This window comes from Pan paniscus, chromosome 10 (assembly GCF_029289425.2).
Source record: "Pan paniscus chromosome 10, NHGRI_mPanPan1-v2.0_pri, whole genome shotgun sequence".
Classification (NCBI taxonomy): Eukaryota; Metazoa; Chordata; class Mammalia; order Primates; family Hominidae; genus Pan; species Pan paniscus.
The window spans coordinates 130,944,460-130,956,881 of NC_073259.2; the positions used below are offsets into that span (position 1 = coordinate 130,944,460).

Below are 12,422 nucleotides of genomic sequence, written 5' to 3' on the forward strand. Positions count from 1 at the left end.
GGCCTGGTTCGGTGGCCGCTGGGTGGAGGGGCCTGGTTCGGTGGCCGCTGGGTGGGGGGGGCCCTGGTTCGGTGGCCGCTGGGTGGGGGGGCCCTGGTTCGGTGGCCGCTGGGTGGAGGGGCCTGGTTCGGTGGCCGCTGGGTGTGGGGGGGCCCTGGTTCGGTGGCTGCTGGGTGGGGGGGGCCCTGGTTCGGTGGCCGCTGGGTGGGGGGCCCTGGTTCAGTGGCCGCTGGGTGGGGGTTCTCTCCACAGCATCCCCAGTTTCCCGCGGGCCTGGAGGTGACAGACGAGGTACTGGAGAAGGCAGCTGGGACCGATGTCAACAACATGTGAGTCACTCTGCATGGCTACATGGCCACTTCCCCTCGGCTTCCCCATTCCTTCCTACCGCGTCTCACGCCCAGGCATCCACATGGGGCAGTGGGGTTGAATGAGTCCATGGCTTTGTTGGTTGATGCTCACGCTCCCAGGGACAGAGGGTGAAGTTAAAAGGGTGGGGTGTACTTGAAGGACTGTCGTCCTGGCAGAGGCACGCTGTCTCATCAGAGCCATGGTGTCGGCAGTGCCCCCGTCCCCACTGGAGGGGGCGTCTCAGGATGAGTGGGTGGGTCCACCCACCCTTTTTCATTTCTTCCCCCACTTCTCTTGCGTAGCTTCCAGCTCACTGTGGAGATGTTTGATTACATGGATTGTGAGCTGAAGCTTTCTGAATCAGGTGAGCCGTAAAGAGGGGATGCGGGGGTCTGAGTGTATTGCTAAGTCCCCAGAGATGGGACGAGAAGAAAAAAGAAGACATGAGTGATCAGACCAACTGATCACTATGAAATGACCCTGGCCAGCCGCAGTGGCTCACATCTGTAATCCCAGCATTTTGGGAGGCCGAGGCAGGCAGATTGCTTGAGGTCAGGGGTTCAAGACCAGCCTGGCCAACATGGTGAAACCCTGTCTCTACTAAAAAAATATAAAAATTAGCCAGGCGTGGTGGCGCACGCCTGTATTCCCAGCTACTTGGGAGGCTGAGGCAGGAGAATCACTTGAACCTGGGCGGCGGAGATCATGCCGCTACACTCCAGCCTGGGCAACAGAGTGAGTCTCCGTCTTAAAAAAAAAAAAAGAAAAAGAAAAAGAAATGCCCCTGCCCCTCCTGGGGGTCCCTGCACCTCCAGGGATAGGTAATGGGGCCTCCTGGCCCCTCCAAAGCATGGCAGGCCCCAGCGGGTACATCCAGGATACAGGTTCAGCCATCTCTTCCATCCAGTGAGTGTCACTCCATCAGCCCCAAGACGGGGAGGGTGAGGAGGTGTGCACAGGAGCCACCTTGCCAGGTTCCTGCCCCAGCCTTGGGCCATCTGCAGAGCCCAGCTGGAAGAGAGGTTTGGGTTGTCCTGCCATTTTCTGCTCTAGAAAGCCTCTGAGTCACGTCAGACTTCCTAGTGAGGGAACCCGGCCACTGTTGGACAGGAAATCTCAGAGGGCTCAGCTTCCAGGCTGGAGAACTGATTGTTCTGGGTGGCAGCTTCAAAACAACTCATGGGTGACTCAGTGCTCTCCATAAGAGGGCAAGAAGCAAATGCCTCCTTAAGGGAAAATTGTGAGTTAGAGGCAGTTTGGGCAGCCTCCCTGAGTCCCCAGGTCTGGCCAGTGCAGCTGGGCGAGCCTGATGGGCATTCAGTTCCAGTGGGTGGGAGGTGGGCTCAGAGTTGGACCCTTGTGCCTGGGAAGAGCCTGCTCAGGATCTGACATGGAGAGCAGAGGGCAGGTGTCCAAAGGTGTGGCCCCAACTGTGCAGCAGGACAGGGCTACCAGGCTCTGTGTCCTGGCAGAGATGTGCTGAGCCTGAGCCTCTCAGCACAGAACCCACCAGGTAGGAGCCAGGTACCCCTGGCATGGGAGAAGGCCAGTGTGGGCAGGCAGTGGCCCCATGAGGGAAGTGGAGAACACTCACAGGCACGCTTCCCACCTGGTGACGCTGGTGTGTTGATGAAGCACAAATGGGGTGTACCAGCATCTGCTGGAGAAATTCCCACATCTGCAGAGGTGACAGGTACAGGGGCTTCCCTGCCTCAGGACCTGTAACAGCAAAGAAACACAAACGTCCTAAACATGCCTCAGCAGAGGCTGCGTCTCGCTGTCTGTGCAGAGCAGAGAACGGAGGGTGGCGGGAAGAGAGATGTGTCGAATCTGGGATGGCCGGGAAGATCTAGAAAACATTCTACTGTGTGAAATCAAGCAGATTGCCGAACAGCATGGACATACGTGTTGAAGATCCAAGCAGTACTTTATGTGTGCTGTAATTTTTTGCAAGGAAAACATACTTAGCATGACATGTAATTAGGGATTACTTTTTTAAAAAGGCAAGGGGCGGCACTTTGTGTCTTCCTTCTTGCCCCTCCCCCCCAGGCTCTCTCCTGTCACTGCAGAGATTTGCAAGTGGTCCCATCACAGGCAAGGCGGGAGCAGGACCTGAGGGGCCAGGGCACAGGTCTGTGCAGCGGGGGCTGTCTGGCCGCTCTCCTGTGCTGGCCAGCTGCCTGCTCTTTGTCATTCTTCTCTCTGCCCCAGAGAAGCTGCCAGCCAAGAAGGAGGCAGCCTCATGTTTGTCCTTTGTCCCTCCCACTTGGTAGTTCTGATACAAGGCCCGATTGTCAGGGGCAGGGGAGACGGGCCCTAGGGGTGTCAGGGGCAGGGGAGACGGGCCCTGGGGGTGTCAGGGGCAGGGGAGACGGGCCCTGGGGGTGTCAGGGGCAGGGGAGACGGGCCCTGGGGGTGTCAGGGGCAGGGGAGACGGGCCCTGGGGGTGTCAGGGGCAGGGGAGACGGGCCCTGGGGGTGTCAGGGGCAGGGGAGACGGGCCCTGGGGGTGTCAGGGGCAGGGGAGACGGGCCCTGGGGGTGTCAGGGGCAGGGGAGACGGGCCCTGGGGGTGTCAGGGGCAGGGGAGACGGGCCCTGGGGGTGTCAGGGGCAGGGGAGACGGGCCCTGGGGGTGTCAGGGGCAGGGGAGACGGGCCCTGGGGGTGTCAGGGGCAGGGGAGACGGGCCCTGGGGGTGTCAGGGGCAGGGGAGATGGGCCCTGGGGGCAAGCAAGGTTTCAGGGTCACTTGGGGTGTGCAGAGCCAAGCTGTGACCCTAGTGCCGTGTTACTTGGCAGAGGCCCTGCCTGTTCCCACATCTGTAAAGTTAGGCATTTGGGGTGCTCCATCGTGAGCCTCCTTCCTGCTCTAACATTCAGCGTGGGTTTGAGGCCCGTGGGCATGGAGCTGTCCGTCACCCTTGTCAGTCGGGCACCTCGTCCTGGGCTCCCAGGTGGAGGTCTCTGGAAGCCCTTGCTGAGCTGGGCTGGGAGCTCCTTTGCCCTGACCTTGTTGTTGCCGTTGACCTCCTTCATGGGAGCATCTGGTCTTGACCTGGGGCAGCCACCAGCACACGAGGCTCCCGTCTTGGAGGCAGGGGGCACACTGGTGTGTGGGAGCTGGCTTAGGGCCCTGCTTCACAGTTGGACCACCTTGGACAGGTTGCCCAGCTCCCAAGGGCTCACGTTCTTCCTCCTGCCCCTTTTGCACAGTTTTCCGACAGCTCAACACGGCCATCGCCGTATCCCAGATGTCCTCAGGCCAGTGCCGCCTGGCCCCCCTCATCCAGGTCATCCAGGACTGCAGCCACCTCTACCACTACACGGTCAAGCTCCTGTTCAAGCTACACTCTTGTGAGTGGCCCAGGGCAGCCCCTGGCCCGGAAGGCTGTGTTTATATGGCTTAGACATTCACTGTCAAAAAGGAAAATTGAAAACTTAGAGGTTTATTCATTTAAAAATGGCAGTAATACACCCACTACCCATTAATAGAAATAACATATATTTTATGAAAAAAAAAAAAAAAACCCACTACTTTACCAAGCAAAAAACTTAGTGAGTGGCTTGGTTTTCATTTTTACGACTGAATGCCTGGCTCAGCCAAGACAGAGGCCCCACCTGCTCCCAGGAATCTCCCGCCAGGCACCCTGGGGGTGCGAGCGCAAAAAGGCAAAAGGTGTCTGGGGTGTTAGGAGAGTTTTGATCTAACCAACCCCTTGAAAGGGTCTTGTCCCTCGACCACACTTAGAGAACCACTGTGTTAGTGTCAGCGTGGGACCAATGTGTTTGGTGAAAGCGGCTTGCTAGTGCCTCCCGAAGCCAGGTGTGGGTTAGGTGAGATATGGCCGCAACGCCTTCCTTTCCATTCGCTGTTTCCTTCTCTAGCTCAGTCTGAACTGAGCCCTCCCACAGCGTCTCCCACAGGTCTCCCCATCCCGATGGGAGAGCGGGCCTGGCCCAGTCTCGGGTGATCTCTGATCTGTGAGTTTGTAGCATACGGAGGAACAAGGCAGGGCAGGTGAGCCCCTGAGCAGTGTGCAGAGAAGTCCTATTACACTTGTGCCACCCTCCAGGTCTCCCTGCGGACACCCTGCAAGGCCACAGGGACCGGTTCCACGAGCAGTTTCACAGGTACTGCCTGGGACAGGGACAGGATTGAGGCCGGTGGGGGAGAGGCTCCGTGGCCCCTTCCTGAACCCGAACTTCCCACCATCTCTGCAGCCTCAGGAACTTCTTCCGCAGAGCCTCCGACATGCTGTACTTCAAGCGGCTCATCCAGATCCCCCGGCTGCCCGAGGTACCACCCCCAAGAGGGCCCCGAGGCCCTTTGAGGATCCCAGGCACCTGGCTGGGCCCCACACAGGCTATGGAGATGGCGGAAGGAGGGCTTGCTTAGGGGACAGCTGAGCAGGTCCCACCTGCCGCCCCTGCAGGGACCCCCTAACTTCCTGCGGGCCTCAGCCCTGGCTGAGCACATCAAGCCGGTGGTGGTGATCCCCGAGGAGGCCCCGGAGGATGAGGAGCCGGAGAATCTCATTGAGATCAGCACAGGGCCCCCCGCGGGGGAGCCAGTGGTGAGCCCCCTGCCCAGCCCGTGTCCCCCAGTCCTCCAGCTGCAGCATGAGGCCAACGGGAGTGTCGGGTGGCCAGCCCTCCCTTTGCCCACTGCCCGGCCTGGAGGGCACAGGTGAGTGGGGTCACCATGCTTTGCTGTGGCAGGTGGTGGCTGACCTCTTCGATCAGACGTTTGGACCCCCCAATGGCTCTGTGAAGGACGACAGGTGAGGGCTGGAGGAGCCGACTGGGCTGGGGGTGGTTGGAAACGGCCTCAGCTGAGCTGTGCTCTGGACAGTTCTGTCTGGAAAGGCCATGGGTGGGGAACATGAACCCGTGAGGTGCCCAAATCCTGAGTGGCCACTGAGGAGGAGACAGGTTCCTGTGCTGGGTCTGTTGACTGTTCTGGTTGACTTAACTTGAACCCCAGGACCTCTGTCCCCAGGGACCTCCAGATTGAGAGCTTGAAGAGAGAGGTGGAAATGCTCCGCTCTGAACTGGAGAAGATCAAGCTGGAGGTGCCGGGGTGGGGATGGGTGGGGGCCAGGGCCCCTCACGGCCCAGGCAGGGCCCCACGTCACACCTCCTCCCGCAGGCCCAGCGGTACATCGCGCAGCTGAAGAGCCAGGTGAATGCACTGGAGGGTGAGCTGGAGGAGCAGCGGAAGCAGAAGCAGAAGGCCCTGGTGGATAATGAGCAGCTCCGCCACGAGCTGGCCCAGCTGAGGGCTGCCCAGCTGGAGGGCGAGCGGAGCCAGGGCCTGCGTGAGGAGGCTGAGAGTACGTGGGGCCTTGGCCACAGGGGTCCAAGGGTGTGTCCCCAGCCCCTGCCACCCCACACGGGGCATCACTGCCTCTTCTCTCGCCCCCAGGGAAGGCCAGTGCCACAGAGGCGCGCTACAACAAGCTGAAGGAAAAGCACAGTGAGCTCGTCCATGTGCACGCGGAGCTGCTCAGAAAGGTAGGTGCAGCCCATCCTCCATCCCAGCCGGTGGCAGGGCCTCTCGGGGATGGCAGCAGAGCATGAGCCCTTCCCCTGCCCATGCAGAACGCGGACACAGCCAAGCAGCTGACGGTGACGCAGCAAAGCCAGGAGGAGGTGGCGCGGGTGAAGGAGCAGCTGGCCTTCCAGGTGGAGCAGGTGAAGCGGGAGTCGGAGTTGAAGGTATGTCCCTTGTGGCACAGGGCCCTGCCCCGGCATCCCCAGCCCACTGCCCCAGTGACACGCTGTCCTGTCCCAGCTAGAGGAGCAGAGCGACCAGCTGGAGAAGCTCAAGAGGGAGCTGGAGGCCAAGGCTGGAGAGCTGGCCCGCGCGCAGGAGGCCCTGAGCCACACAGAGCAGGTGCATCTGGCTTTGATGACTGGGGGTGGGGTTCTGGGGCCAGTCCTGGGTGGAAGTCAGGTCCTCTTTCCCGTGAACAGGCCCCACCTGGGTGCCACTCAGTGATCCTGGGATGCAGCCCTGACCCAGACCCAGGGGCTACATGGGAGACAGGACCTACTGCTGGTCCTCAGGGAGCCCTGAGTCTAATGGAAGTGATCACTAACCCCCAGGGCCCAGTTTATAAGCGTGGGGGCAGGGTGGGTGGGGCCTGGGAGCTCTGTTCACATGCCTGGTGTCCATGTCTGTCCACAGAGCAAGTCGGAGCTGAGCTCACGGCTGGACACGCTGAGTGCGGAGAAGGATGCTCTGAGTGGAGCTGTGCGGCAGCGGGAGGCAGACCTGCTGGCGGCGCAGAGCCTGGTGCGCGAGACAGAGGCGGCGCTGAGCCGGGAGCAGCAGCGCAGCTCCCAGGAGCAGGGCGAGTTGCAGGGCCAGCTGGCAGAGAGGGTATGGCCTCCCCAGATGCAGCAGCACTACTGAGTTCACTGCCATCTGGCAACCATCGATCTGTCTCCGTGATCTGCCTGTTCTAGAGATTTCATGTAAAGGGGATCATACACGATGCATCCTTTTGTGTCCGGCTTCTTCACTCAGCATCACGTTGTCAAGGGTCACCACATCATAGCCTGTGTCAGCACCTCATTCCTTTTATGGCTGAGTCGTACTCTGCCGTGTGGACAGACCACATTGTGTTTATCTGTTCATCACTTGGTGGACGTTGGGTTTGTTGCAACTTTCTGGCTGTTGTAAATAGTGCTGCTGTGGGCCTTTGAGCACAAGTTTCTGTGTAAACATCTGCCATCACTTATCTTGGATAGATAGCTGATGTGTGTGGAACACAGTAGAACTGCTGGGTCTCACCTCTGTTACCCTGTTGAGAAACTACCAGACTGTTTTCCAAAGTGGCTGCACCATTTTACACTCCCACCAGCAACGCATGAATGTTCCAGTTTCTCCACATCCTTGCCAATGCTTATTATTGTCTTCTTTTCATTTTAGCCATCCTAGTGGGTGTGGAGTGGTTTCTCACTGTCTTGATTTGTGTTTCCCTGATAGCAAAGGGTGCTACATATCTTTTCATGAGCTACCTGGCCATTTGTGTATCTTTGGAGAAATGTCTTTTAGGACCTTGAGCTCACGTTTTAATTGGGTTATCTTTTTATTATTGAGCTGTGCACTGTGGGAAGCCTCTTTCTAGAAATCTCCACCCCCCTGACCAGTGAGGGTCTCAGCTGGGCTCCAACTGGTGGCCCATGGGTCAGTCCAAGGCTGGGGCACATCCTTGGCCTTGGGGAGGATCTCTAACCTGCCCTCTTCACCCCCATTGCCAGGAGTCTCAGGAGCAGGGGCTGCGGCAGAGGCTGCTGGACGAGCAGTTCGCAGTGCTGCGGGGCGCTGCTGCCGAGGCCGCGGGCATCCTGCAGGATGCCGTGAGCAAGCTGGACGACCCCCTGCACCTGCGCTGTACCAGCTCCCCAGGTAGACAGTGGGGCCACACTCAGCCGCTCCCCTGCCTCCTTCCCATCCCCAGCCCTGAGCAGCGGGTGGCAGGGGCCTCAGTTCTCCTTGTGCTTGCAGACTACCTGGTGAGCAGGGCCCAGGAGGCCTTGGATGCCGTGAGCACCCTGGAGGAGGGCCACGCCCAGTACCTGACCTCCTTGGCAGGTGAGTGTAGCCAGGGCAGGGCGGAGGTGGGGGCTGTGTCCCAGTTCCAGCGCCCATGGCCACCTCTTGCCTTTTGGGAGGTTTACAGACAGCAGGGACCTCTCTGGGAAGCCAAGCCCCCTGCCTGCTCCTTCCCAGGAACCCACCCCTGCCCTGTGGACAAATAGGCTTTTGCCTCTGGGGCCTGGGCCACCATATGTCTGCAGGTGGCAGAGCACTGAAGGGCCCGGGGCCACACACACTGTGGTGTGGTTCCCACTGCCTCCTGGACGTCATCTTGCCGAGCCCTCCTTTCCTCTTCCTCCTCCTCCTGGGAGAGCTGGCCACCGACGGTGGTCCCAGTGCTAGTGTCTCAGTGTCATCCTCCCCCAACCTTGGCCCCACCCACCCGCACAGACGCCTCCGCCCTGGTGGCAGCTCTGACCCGCTTCTCCCACCTGGCTGCGGATACCATCATCAATGGCGGTGCCACCTCGCACCTGGCTCCCACCGACCCTGCCGACCGTAAGTGGGTCCTGGGATGGCAGGTTCTGTCCACCTCACTAGCTTGTCTCCCCTGGGGGTCCTTATGGGGCCTGTGGTGGGGGGCTCCACTCAACGGTCCTTTCTCACCCCAGGCCTCATAGACACCTGCAGGGAGTGCGGGGCCCGGGCTCTGGAGCTCATGGGGCAGCTGCAGGACCAGCAGGCTCTGCGGCACATGCAGGCCAGCCTGGTGCGGACACCCCTGCAGGGCATCCTTCAGCTGGGCCAGGTGAGGCACAGCTGAGTGTGGGTTTGGGAGGCTTGGGCCTGCCTCTGACCTCTGCACCCACCTCTGGGTTGGCTGAACAGGTGTTTGTGCGTGGAGCCTGCAGCCTCAGGACACAGGGTGGGGACCATGCACCCTCCTCGATCCCTGTGGCCCCCAACCTCTTTCCCAGGCTGCCCGTGGGATTGGGGGGATGGAGGCTACCCCTGTCTGACTCCCATCCTCACCAGGAACTGAAACCCAAGAGCCTGGATGTGCGGCAGGAGGAGCTGGGGGCCATGGTCGACAAGGAGATGGCGGCCACATCCGCAGCCATTGAAGATGCCGTGCAGAGGATCGAGGTGAGCGCAGGATCTGGGGACTCCCCTCATTCCTGTGGAGCTTTGGGGGCCGGAGGCCCCAACTGGGCTGGGTACAGGCTGCACCCACTCCTGCTCTCAGCCTCCAGACAGAGGACAGATGGCGTTTTCCAGGGGCCTGTGAGGTCAGAGCTGAGAGGGCAGGAGGCAGCCCTGGCTTTCCCAGGACCACGGTCCCCTCCTCCCAGCCAGCTCATGGCTCTGTTCTTGGGTGCAGGACATGATGAACCAGGCACGCCACGCCAGCTCGGGGCTGAAGCTGGAGGTGAACGAGAGGTGAGCCCCCCCTTCTGTCCCCCCAGGCCCAGCCCGAGGTGGGCTGCCCGTGGCCCCTAAGGTTCTGACCCCAACTGTTCTGCTCACGGGAAAGGAAGGCCTGGCTCAGAGCAGACACTCCCTCCCCACCTGCTGAGCCCTGCTGTGGCCAGGCCCGCCATGGCGTCGTGTGGGCTGCAATGCAGAGCGGCAGCTAAGTCTCTCCTTCTCTCCCCCAGGATCCTCAACTCCTGCACAGACCTGATGAAGGTGAGGGGCTGTGACCCGGGGGGGTCTGCACCTGGAGGGCCACCAGTCATTGCTGTCTTGGTCTCGGCAGGCTATCCGGCTTCTGGTGACGACATCCACTAGCCTGCAGAAGGAGATCGTGGAGAGCGGCAGGGTGAGGGGCCGGCGGCAGCAGGGCACAGTCCACAAGGAGCCTGACCCCCAGCCTAGGCCACCCTGGGCATGAGACCCTCCACCCCCTACCACAGGGAGGCCTCAGGGATGTGCCCTATGGCCAGAGTGAGGGGGAGAGGGCCCTTGAGGACCCCTTTCCACCTTTGGTGTCCTTGACTGGCATGTCCTGCCCTGTTCTCCCGTCGCCACTAGGGGGCAGCCACGCAGCAGGAATTTTACGCCAAGAACTCGCGCTGGACCGAAGGCCTCATCTCGGCCTCCAAGGCTGTGGGCTGGGGAGCCACACAGCTGGTGTAGGTTGCCCTGGGTGGGGGGGGGGCAGGGGGCTGCTTCCTGCCAGTTGGAGCAGTTTGGGAGTCAGCAGGGTGCAGGGAGTAGAGGGGGTGTGGAGTGGTGCCAGCCGTCCGTGGGGTCAGAGACCCTGGCCCTGACTGGCCCTTGCCCCGCAGGGAGGCAGCTGACAAGGTGGTGCTTCACACGGGCAAGTATGAGGAGCTCATCGTCTGCTCCCACGAGATCGCAGCCAGCACGGCCCAGCTGGTGGCGGCCTCCAAGGTGAGCTTGCACGCCGACAGCAGCACACCGGGCTCTGGGCCCAGCTTGGCCTGGGCTGTGGCTGCCAAGCCCAGGCCTGCTGCTGCCCTGAGCTGGGAGACCTGAGCCCACCCTGATCTCTCGCCCCTCAGGTGAAGGCCAACAAGCACAGCCCCCACCTGAGCCGCCTGCAGGAATGTTCTCGCACAGTCAATGAGAGGGCTGCCAATGTGGTGGCCTCCACCAAGTCAGGCCAGGAGCAGATTGAGGACAGAGGTGAGTGCCAGATGCCAACGGGGGCTGCTGGCTCCCGAGGCTGAATGGGGGTGGGTGTCCAGATGTTCACCCCCTTGCCCTCTGGCCACAGACACCATGGATTTCTCCGGCCTGTCCCTCATCAAGCTGAAGAAGCAGGAGATGGAGACCCAGGTAGGCGCCCATGGCTGCCCCGTGACCTCTGAGCTCATCCCTCGGGCGAAGCCTGGACCCAGGAGAGAGCTCCCTGGGGAGGCTGGGCTGGGCTGAGCAGGCCGTGTGGCTACAGGTGCGTGTCCTGGAGCTGGAGAAGACGCTGGAGGCTGAACGCATGCGGCTGGGGGAGTTGCGGAAGCAACACTATGTGCTGGCTGGGGCATCAGGCAGCCCTGGAGAGGAGGCGGCCATCCGGCCCAGCACTGCCCCCCGAAGTGTAACCACCAAGAAACCACCCCTGGCCCAGAAGCCCAGTGTGGCCCCCAGACAGGACCACCAGGTGCCGTCTGCACTGGGATGGGGGAGTTCCTGCACGGGGGTGCTGTCCCCAGCCCTAGAGGGGCAGATGGTGCACGTCCCTGGGGAAGTCAGGGACCACTGACAACATGCAGGGAGGAGCTTGCTCAAGGGAGAGGTGGGGCCCCAGGAGCCTGGCTGTGACCACTGACCCCCCCCCCTTTAACCCCTGCAGCTTGACAAAAAGGATGGCATCTACCCAGCTCAACTCGTGAACTACTAGGCCCCCCAGGGGTCCAGCAGGGTGGCTGGTGACAGGCCTGGGCCTCTGCAACTGCCCTGACAGGACCGAGGGGCCGTGCCCCTCCACCTGGTGCCCAAGCCTCCCGCCCCACCGTCTGGATCAGTGTCCTCAAGGCCCCTGGCCCTTACTGAGCCTGCAGGGTCCTGGGCCATGTGGGTGGTGCTTCTGGATGTGAGTCTCTTATTTATCTGCAGAAGGAACTTTGGGGTGCAGCCAGGACCCGGTAGGCCTGAGCCTCAACTCTTCAGAAAATAGAGTGTTTTTAATATTCCGAGCTAGAGCTCTTCTTCCTACGTTTGTAGTCAGCACACTGGGAAACCGGGCCAGCGTGGGGCTCCCTGCCTTCTGGACTCCTGAAGGTCGTGGATGGATGGAAGGCACACAGCCCGTGCCGGCTGATGGGACGAGGGTCAGGCATCCTGTCTGTGGCCTTCTGGGGCACCGAGTCTACCAGGCCCTCCAGCTGCGTGGTCTCCGCAGACCAGGCTCGGTGTGGGCTAGAGGAATGTCGCCCATTACTCCTCAGGCCTCCGTGATGGGAGCCCCCCAGGAGGGGTCAGATGCTGGAAGGGGCCGCTTTCTGGGGAGTGAGGTGAGACATAGCGGCCCAGGCGCTGCCTTCACTCCTGGAGTTTCCATTTCCAGCTGGAATCTGCAGCCACCCCCATTTCCTGTTTTCCATTCCCCCGTTCTGGCCGCGCCCCACTGCCCACCTGAAGGGGTGGTTTCCAGCCCTCCGGAGAGTGGGCTTGGCCCTAGGCCCTCCAGCTCAGCCAGAAAAAGCCCAGAAACCCAGCTGCTGGACCAGGGCCCTCAGGGAGGGGACCCTGCGGCTAGAGTGAGCTAGGCCCTGGCTTTGCCCATCAGATTTGAACGAATGTGTGTCCCTTGAGCCCAAGGAGAGCAGCAGGAAGGGTGGGACCAGGCTGGGAGGACAGAGCCAGCAGCTGCCATGCCCTCCTGCTCCCCCCCACCCCAGCCCTAGCCCTTTAGCCTTTCACCCTGTGCTCTGGAAAGGCTACCAAATACTGGCCAAGGTCAGGAGGAGCAAAAATGAGCCAGCACCAGCGCCTTGGCTTTGTGTTAGCATTTCCTCCTGAAGTGTTCTGTTGGCAATAAAATGCACTTTGACTGTT

At 61.1% G+C, this 12,422-nt stretch overlaps 1 protein-coding gene across 5 annotated transcripts in view; it reads left to right on the top strand.

Annotated features, from left to right (window-relative positions):
- Positions 1-12,422, top strand: part of HIP1R (huntingtin interacting protein 1 related) — a 28,947-nt gene extending 16,525 nt beyond the window's left edge. For 2 of the 5 annotated variants that reach the window (XM_003812127.6, XM_034934731.3), the window contains exons 6-32: positions 253-329; positions 654-715; positions 3,563-3,703; positions 4,423-4,480; positions 4,571-4,646; positions 4,783-4,923; positions 5,069-5,130; positions 5,349-5,421; positions 5,499-5,682; positions 5,775-5,863; positions 5,951-6,067; positions 6,144-6,245; positions 6,540-6,734; positions 7,619-7,766; positions 7,866-7,952; positions 8,349-8,456; positions 8,570-8,706; positions 8,934-9,044; positions 9,280-9,338; positions 9,557-9,587; positions 9,658-9,720; positions 9,933-10,033; positions 10,190-10,295; positions 10,427-10,550; positions 10,642-10,703; positions 10,819-11,025; positions 11,218-12,422. In XM_003812127.6, coding sequence (XP_003812175.3) covers positions 253-329; positions 654-715; positions 3,563-3,703; positions 4,423-4,480; positions 4,571-4,646; positions 4,783-4,923; positions 5,069-5,130; positions 5,349-5,421; positions 5,499-5,682; positions 5,775-5,863; positions 5,951-6,067; positions 6,144-6,245; positions 6,540-6,734; positions 7,619-7,766; positions 7,866-7,952; positions 8,349-8,456; positions 8,570-8,706; positions 8,934-9,044; positions 9,280-9,338; positions 9,557-9,587; positions 9,658-9,720; positions 9,933-10,033; positions 10,190-10,295; positions 10,427-10,550; positions 10,642-10,703; positions 10,819-11,025; positions 11,218-11,265 — 2,769 coding nt within the window. In that variant the 3' untranslated portion in view covers positions 11,266-12,422. Of the gene's footprint in view, positions 1-252; positions 330-653; positions 716-2,419; positions 2,483-3,562; positions 3,704-4,422; positions 4,481-4,570; positions 4,647-4,782; positions 4,924-5,068; positions 5,131-5,348; positions 5,422-5,498; positions 5,683-5,774; positions 5,864-5,950; positions 6,068-6,143; positions 6,246-6,539; positions 6,768-7,618; positions 7,767-7,865; positions 7,953-8,348; positions 8,457-8,569; positions 8,707-8,933; positions 9,045-9,279; positions 9,339-9,556; positions 9,588-9,657; positions 9,721-9,932; positions 10,034-10,189; positions 10,296-10,426; positions 10,551-10,641; positions 10,704-10,818; positions 11,026-11,217 lie in introns of those variants that run through there. The other 3 variants (XM_008964525.5, XR_004665482.2, XM_034934732.4) reach the window with 3 other exon arrangements.